We start from the raw sequence: 9,116 nt of genomic DNA on the forward strand, positions 1-9,116 counted from the left end.
CAGGGTTTCCGAGGCTGTAAATCTTTACGGGAGCAGAAAGCCTCATCTTTCTCCCATGGAACAGCTGGTAGTTTCGAACTGCTGACCGTGAGATTAGCAGCCAGATTTGTAACCACTACGCTACCAGAGCAACTAAGGGTGAGGAGGTAAGAAATAATAAAATTCTAGTTTATAATAGTGTAACCTCACAAATCTTTACAAAGGAAAAGCCTTTATCTCCCTCAATCTAATGCAGGTTAAGAAATTGCTAATGTAATTTCCATGTTTGCATTTGTGCTTTATGACATAGAGATCTAAAGTCCTACATATGTTAGAAATGCTAAAGATTTTTCCTGTTTTAAAATTTTTTAACTATTTTAGTTGTGTAAAAACCAGAGGATAATGTAAAAGAGGTCTGTTTATCCACTGACTGGCATAAGAATGAAAACATGACAGATATCAGAGTTGTTTAGGAGTTTTATTTAGCAATCAATGTGGAGATCTAGAATTGGGACTGACATTTATTTATCAGTATTATGATGGGCTGCTGCGTGAAAGCATCATCTCCCATTAATTCTTATAATAGCTTTATGAGAAGGTTCTTACCTTCATCCTTCAATGAAGAAACTAAGCTTCAAAAAGCTCAAACAATGACATTGGTCACAATTCTAGACAGTAGTGAAACTCAAAGATTGGGTTTTTATTTTATGTTGAGGTTATATGTATCCTTCAGATCTGGAAGTACTACTTTTCAAGAGCGATTTTGATATCTTAGTGATGTTGGCAGGATTAGGATACCAGTTTTCTATGGCACTAAAAGATTTTCATTTGAAAAACTAGTGGATATATAATATACAGTAAGGGAAACAAAACAAAAATTATCCAATAATTCATTCATTTAACTGAGACTTATAGTACCCAACTACATGCCAGACACTGTTCTAGGCTCTTGATATATTGGTTATGAAACAGACAAATTTCTACCCATACATTTTGGTATGAAAGACTATAAACAAAGAAGTAAATTTATAGTATTTTGTTGTTGTTTTTAGGTTCATATAGCACCTATAGGAATGCTAGGAAAATTTACACATGAACGTTTTTAAAAGATGTGATTAAAAGATCAGACAAAAATAAATTACTTGATGGAAAAACTTCATGTTGTATAAAGATCGAAAAATTTCCACAAAGTACATATTAATTCCAGTGGGATAAAAAAGTGTAAAGAATTTTTGAAAACAGGTAGAAATATAACTTAAAAATAAGAACAAAAAATAATAAGAGCAATGCCTGTCATTAAAGTACATATTAGGCATATGTTGTTAAGTGCTGTCGAGTCAGTTCCAGCCCAAAGCAACCCTGTATAGGGTTTCTGAGGAGCAGCTGGTGAGTTTGAACCGCCAACCTTGCAGTTCAAATGGCTTTGCAGTCTGGCGCATTAACCCACAGTGCCACACCAGGACTCCCATATTAGGTATATGTTGTGTGTGTGTGTATGTATATATATATGTGTGTGTATGTATGTACATATGTATATATATACACGTACATATGTGTATATATGTACACACATGTATGTATATCCATACACATATATATGTATTTGTTGTTGTTAAGTGCTGTCGAGTTGGATTCGACCTATAGCGACCCTGTACAGGGTTTCCAAGGCTGTAAATCTTTACGGGAGCAGAAACCCTTATCTTTATCCCGTGGAGCGGCTGGTAGTTTCGAACTGCTGACGTTAAGGTTCGCAGCCCAATTCGTAACCACTATGCTACCAGAGCTCACTCGCTCTCTCTCTCTCTCTCTCTCTCTCTCATATATATATATATATATACACACACACACACACACACACTAGTGCTCTCATTTATTTCTTAAAAGACAATTTAGGTATTATTACTCATTATTAATATGAGGAAATGGAGATTCTATGATATTCAATGGTATTAAATATAGAGCAGCAATTGAGTCTAAATCTCCGTAACTTCAAAACCTAGTCTCTTAACTACTTTGGTATACTAGTAATTCGGACTTAGGGGCAAAGAAATCAATATTAAGAATGGGAGAAATTAGCTCTGCCTTGTATTCAAAGGGGTTGTAAAGTCATAATTACCAAAATACTTATACTAGACCAAAGAACAGACAGAAACATTTGAACTTGGTAACTGTGAAACTGCCTGTTAAATTTATCAATTCATAATGAAGTAGGTTGTTGTTAAGTGTGAATTGGTTCCGACACATAGGACCCTGTATAGGGTTTCTAAGAAGCAGCTGGTGAGTTTGAACTACCAACTCATGTTCAAACTAACCTCGCAGTTCAGCTCATTGACCCACAGCGCCACACCAGGTATCACATATAAATGAGGAAGGATTGATTTATTTTAATTATTGCCAACACGTAGGCAGATGTTTTGGGGGAAAATCAACATAGCAAAATAGGTTTCAGAAATTTAAAGAGTTAAGGATGGCATGGGAAGGAAAATCTTGGAGAATTTTTTTAATTCTAAATTTTGTAATTATTACTATTGTAACATTAACTTTGTCCACTCAGTTGTTTGGTTGGAACCTAAGTCTTTTAGTATAACCAAAATGTTGTCCCCCCCTTTTTTTCCAGTGAGATATATTGAAATCATTTTGATAATCATAATTGCGTCTTTGACTTCCAAGGTCTAAGAATGTTTATTAATTATTGGTTTGTGTAGCTACTGTGCTGCACATAGTAGGAGGGGGAGCCAGGATATAAGAAACATTTTCTTCTCCTTCAGCTGTTAGTTTTTAGCCTGGGGTCACACACAACATAATGTACATTTCAGATAATCTAAATATAGTCTAGTTAATAAAACAAAGTCCAGTTTTATGACATATCTTTGGAATAAAAAGATTTTTGTTCTGATTTTTAGATGCAATAATTCATAGAGTCATTCTTGAAATGAGGCTTTATAAGCTATATAAAACTATATTGTCTTGACTGATAAAATAATTAAATTGAAAGAATTTGCTGAGGAAGAAAGTTTTTGCAGAGATGCAGAAGTAGGGTTGTATAAACTCTGGATTGAGCACTGAAGCAAATTGGTTCAAAAAGGTAAGAGGACCTTTGCCATTTCAGAAGGGATTGTTGTTAATGCCATCGTGTGGGTTCCAACTCACAGCGACTTTGTGTAGGGTTTCTGAGGCTTTAAATCTTTGCCTGAGCAGAAAGCTTCATCTTTCTCCCTTGGAGTGGCTGGTGGGCTCAAACTGCGGATGTTGAGATTTGTAGTCCAATGCTTACGATATTGAGCCATTATGCTCCCACCAGAAGGAATGATACTGGTAAGTGCTGTTGAATCAGTCCCAACTCATAGTGACCCTGGTTCCAAGGCCTTATAACTTAGCTGGCGCAGAAAGCCTCATCTATTTCCCTAGGAGCTGCTTGGCAGTCCAGTGCTTATTATATGCAAAAAGAAAATTACTATGTAGAATTATTTGGATTTAATACTTACTTGTTGACTGTAATTTGACAGCTTTTTAAAGACCTTGACCAATTATTTCTTTATCAGCAGACATTTTAGAATTAGCTATGTAGAATGGTTGAATGCTTGGCTGCTAATCAAATGATCTTAGGTTCACATCCACCAACGGTTTTGTGGGAGCGAAGACCGGATGGTGTATAGATATTACAGCCTAGGAAAAACTAGGGAGTTCTCCTTTGTCATACAGAGTCATTATGAATCAATTGACTCAACAATACATAACAACGAACATCTTTCCATAAAGTAAAAGTTATATAAATGAGGGTGCTTAAAAAAGTTCACAAAAAAATTGAATTAAAAAATAATGAAAAATTTCCATGAACTTTTTGAAGTTTCCATATATATATTATATAGATAGATAGTTGAGGTAGGAGTTAAGCAAGTTATAATCAGTTCTATCTAATGGGGAAGATGACATAAGGTAACATTGATTAAACTCATTATGGTAAGTATATAGTACCATTTTAGCTTAAACTTAAAATTTAATCACAGCTGAAATAATAAATGTGGTAAGTTTCCTTTGCCATGTATTTTTTACTTTGAACCTTTAAGAATTTGACTGATGATAAAGTTTGTCACTATTCTTTATATTGTTGCATATTGTTATTTATAAGAGGTGGTGTAAGAACTGTGACTTAGATTTTTTATTTTTTTCTCTCCCAGTAGTACTTGCAAACAAAGGTTTTTGTTTTGTTTTGTTTTGCAGAGGTTACGCACAGAAAATAGACTTTTAAAGCAACGCATTGAAACGTTAGAAAAAGTAAGTAAATGACTACTTATGCAAGCTTCTGTTAATTACATATATATTTTTCTGTATATTTTAGTAAAGCCTCAAAAATTCAGCAGTTGTCTCCTAAATTGTGGTATTGACTGCTTAGCTTGCCTGCTTACTGCTTAACTAACTTGTCTTTAATAAAAAGTTAGTAGTACTAGTCTTTCTTGAGTTCTCAGACTTAACTGAGTTAACAGAATAAACATATTGATGTCACTTATTTCCTTTACATATACTCTCTAGTAGTCATGTTCTTTAGAATTAATCTAGTTGGGAATCTTTCCTGATACCACATTCTAAAGATGAGTTTCAGATGTTATCCTGGCGCTGTAGCCACGTGTTAAAGGTAGCAATGATTCTTATAAGACCTATAATTGCTTTATTTTACTCAAATAGACTGGTTGCTATGTAAAAACTTAGTACCTTGTTGATTTTCAAATAGGGTAATTACACTTAAATTTTTGGTTTTTAGAATTATTATGGTGTTAATTTGTTATTGTTTCTTCTCTGTTTCATATAGAATAATGGGGTAAAAGTGAAAATTTTGTGTTATTTTACATAATGTACTTTTGATGGAATATCTTTAATAGCATGTTTTTTATGACTATAAGAATTGTTGAGTAATAAAGGTATAGTTTAAGAGTTTTGCTTTGTTAAAAGAAAAAATATCTGAATTCATAAACTGTTGGTGTTTGGGTTTTTTTTATTTTTTACAAAAGGAGAGAGTAATAGATTTAAAAGTACCCCCTGTGATATTACCAAGTAACTTAAAATCCTCTGTGAAATTCATCATATTTGTCTTCTGTTTGAAAAGCATTGATGATTTGATATTAAGTAGCACTGAATAAGAACAGGATGTTTATTACATGCTTATTATTGTTATATAATAGTTTACCTGTATATTATAATAAAGGCTAACGTAGTTTTCATGATATTTCTCCTTTCTTATTAGAGTTTCTTTGAAAATAATTCTAGTTTTTTAGTGACTTCACAGAGGTTGAACTTAATTGTTTTTAAGTTATTTTATTTACAAACTGGGTTTTGTTTGTTTGTTTGCTTGTTTTCATTAGCTACCCATTTAAAAGTAAAACATTTTCATAGGGGATTTTTTTGTCTTCAGAGTGAGACATTTTCAGAGAAAGTAATTTTATCTCACTGAAGCTTCAGAATGATAAAGGTATTGTAGGAAAGTGTTAAGTTTGGATTGTATTTTACCTTTTTACTGGCTGAGATAACCAAGGTTTGTCCCTTATCACTTAAAATTCTATGAACACTTAGGTGTCAACTAAATTTTATTACCAAAAAGTTTAACTTGTTCAGTAACTGCTAGAATTTAAATGGAGCTCATTAACTCTTGTGGTAGATTTCATTCATCATACTCCCTTGCTTTATTTCTTTGGAAGTTGCTATTTGCACAAGCTGCTATCACACTTTATAAGTGGAAATGCCTACTCAAATTCCTTCTCCCTTTCATTTCCTTCCATTTCATGTCAAGTGGTGTGCCAGTATGGTTGACTTTAAGATTGAAACATGTACTTTTAAGAAGAGATTTACTTGTTCCAAGTCATGATAAACCACTTGGAATTTATGTTTGATCCCATTTCTAGAAGTACATGAGTTTTTAGAGTCCTGTTGTGGCGCCGTAGGATAAGCACTGGAATTCTAACTGCAAGGTCAGCAATTCATGTCCATCAGCCGCTCTTCAAAAACCCTATACAGGGTCACTATGAGTTGGAACTGACTTAATGGCATTTGACAACAACAGCAACAACATGCTAGTTTTGATGTATTTTTCTTAAAGTTTAAGAATTAAAAACTATTCAGTAAAATATAGTTTTAAAATTTAGATGTCCTTCTTAGCCTGCAATGAAAAGTAGGTGGAATTTGGGTGTGCTTTGCTCCTTCTTTATTCTTAATTTTACCACTTTCATTTTATTTCTTTCTCTTATGTTTCTATCTGAATTTTTCCTTTTGTAGGAAAGTGCTTCCCTGGCAGATAGATTGATACAGGTATAGTTGTACTTTTTAGCATTTCCTCTAACTTTGCTTCTAAAGGAAGTCCTAAACTTAGAAATTCATATTTTGATGCATGCAAATTTACATGCATTTTTCTAGAAATAATTTTTTGGGTGTTATATATGGGTGTACTTAATTATTGATAGCCATATGTTATCTAGTTTATTAAAATAATCACCTTTTGCACGTTTTAAAGCTAACCTTATATTAAAGTATTTATTTCAAATGGTAATCAGTGGATTCTGTGAAATTAACTACTTTCATTGAAAATTTTAGTCCTGCATGTACAACTCAGTAATATTGCATGCATTGAATATTATTGGCTGAAAGAATTGTTTTTAAGACTGTCAGATGAATTTTTCATTTAGTTTTCCAAAATTTGCAGAGCAATAATGAACTGCTAGCTAATAATTGCCCATGCAATTTCTCAGACGTGATTTTTTTTTTAACATGTCTAAGTAAATAACTAAGCCTCACAATGGCAGTCTTTCTTGAATCTATCCTAAATTGCTTCATGCACACAAAAATTATGTCCTAAGGGACAAGTGACAAGAGCCCAGGAGGCTGAGGAAAACTACCTCATAAAACGGGAGTTGGCCACCATCAAACAACAGAGTGATGAGGCCAGTGCTAAGCTGGAGCAAGCTGAAAATACCATCAGGAAGCTCCAACACCAACAGCAATGGGTAAGGAGTCTGGTAGTGCTTCATCATACCTTCTCATCTTCCCCTCCTGTAAAACTATTTTCATTTTTATTTTTTAGCACAGTTTCGGTGCTTCTGTGTTAAATTATTTTGTTTCCTACTTTACTTGAATTCTTACATTACTCAGTTTTATATTCTCTAAGACATAGGAGTACTGCTGTGGCCTAAAGACTCCTTGTTCTAACTTTTTTCCATTCGGTTTACACAGTTTTCATAGATATTGTTAATATTTTCTTTCTTATAAAGAAAATGCTCCAACTCACAGATAATGTATACAGTATATTCAGATCTGCTTTTATTTTAATTTAGAAATCTCTTTCATAAGTATCAATTTGCCAAGGGTAATTTTAAAATCCTTATTTCAACTAGTTTTTGTTCGTTGTGAAGATGAATTATTACTCAACATACAGAATTGAAAGCTTTCACAATGCAGTGAATTATATTTTCAGAAATAATAAAGCCTGCATTTCATACAGTAAGACATCAAATTGTGGGCTAAAGTATATGTAAGGAATCTTCAAAAAGTCTATGGAAAATGGAATTAAAAGATAATTTTTCCATGAACTTTTTGAAGGCTCTTTGTATCTACATTTCTTTAGGATATGAGAGTTTGCCAAGATAAAAAAATATAATGGTTTAAATAATATGTTAGTAGCCTAGGGTATGAAAAAGGTACTGAATGTACTATATATATATATAGCTCAAGGAATCATTTGAAACTTAGACATCATTCCTTGCATTGGCAAATTAATATGAAGGTTAAAAAGAAAAGCCAACAACCAATGTCATTGAACAACTTATGTAGCAGTTGTTGAATGGGAACCTAGACTGCTGTGTAAGCCTTCACTAAAAACACAATAACATTAATAATATGTTAAAAAAAAGAAAAGCTAACAGTGTATGTTTGAATAGATATTACTTCTTGTTTCTGTTTTCAGCTCTCAAGTAGGAGTTGAAGTGTAACAAAAGTAGGCAGAAGAACTTGTGTTGAAGCTGAAACTGCATAGGTCTAGATATTATTTTATTCTTTTATTCAGTAAAATGTCATAATCTAGATACAGAAAGCAAAAAGAAAAACTTGGCAATTGAAAAAACTATAAACATCTGTGTGTTTTTTTTCCTATTATGTTATTGAAGATGATTAGGCAATAGGAATTGTTATTAGATGCCATCAAGTCGGTTCAGACCCTTAGCAGTTTTGTGCAGGGCAGAACAAAACCCTTTCCAGTCCTGTGACATCCTCACAATTGTTATGTTTGAGCTCATTGTTGCTGCTACTGTGTCAATCCATTTTGTTGGGGGGGGGGGATGGGTCTTTCTTATTTTCACTTGACCCTCTGCTTTACTAAGTGTGACTGGTCCCTCCTGATACCATGTCCAAAGTATGAGAGATGAAGTGTTGCCATCCTGGTTTCTAAGGAGCCTTATGACTCTTGTCTACTTCTTTCAAAACAGATTTGTTTGTCCTTTGGCTGTTCATAATACTTTCAGTATGCCTCTTCAGCACTGCAATTCAAATGTATTGATTCTTCTTTGATCATCCTTATTCATTATCCAACTTTCACATGCATATGAGGCTATTCATAATACCATGGCTTGGGTGCACCTTAGCCCTTAAAATGACATCTTTGCTCCTTAATACTTTAAAGAGATCTTTTGCAGCAGAAAAACAAATAGGACAATGATTAAAGGATATTAAAAAGATGGGGTCTCAAATAACTTTATATGAAATCACAATAATATCAGAGTATAAAATGTCAGTAATATCAAAGTATGAAAAAAAAATCAGGGGTCATGCTTCAGAATTAAGTTGAAGTGAGGTATCAGTACAATGAGATTCTTTTAGAAGCAAAGTATTATGTTCCTTTTTGTGCATAAGCTACAGTCAATATGGAGTCATGGTGTGGTGCTGTGGGGCAATCCGCTGGACTACAAGGTTGGTTTGACCCACAAGATCGGCAGTTCAAGCTCACCACCTGCTCCTCAGAAACCTTATACAGGGTCGCTGTGGGTTAGAACCAACTTGAGATGCACTTAACAACAACAACAGTCAATACATTTGGAACATGAATTTTTTTCCCCTTGGTTTTGAATATTGAGACCTATTCTGCTTTGTTAAAAAAACAAATA

The 9,116-nt window shown here is 33.4% G+C and overlaps 1 protein-coding gene across 1 annotated transcript in view; it reads left to right on the forward strand.

Annotated features, from left to right (window-relative positions):
• Positions 1-9,116, forward strand: part of EVI5 (ecotropic viral integration site 5) — a 293,650-nt gene that overhangs the window by 137,574 nt on the left and 146,960 nt on the right. Inside the window, exon 11 of the mRNA XM_006830964.1 lies at positions 4,201-4,254. Coding sequence (XP_006831027.1) covers positions 4,201-4,254 — 54 coding nt within the window. The remainder of the gene's footprint in view (positions 1-4,200; positions 4,255-9,116) is intronic.

This window comes from Chrysochloris asiatica, unplaced genomic scaffold (genome assembly GCF_000296735.1).
Source record: "Chrysochloris asiatica unplaced genomic scaffold, ChrAsi1.0 scaffold00002, whole genome shotgun sequence".
Taxonomy (NCBI): Eukaryota; Metazoa; Chordata; class Mammalia; order Afrosoricida; family Chrysochloridae; genus Chrysochloris; species Chrysochloris asiatica.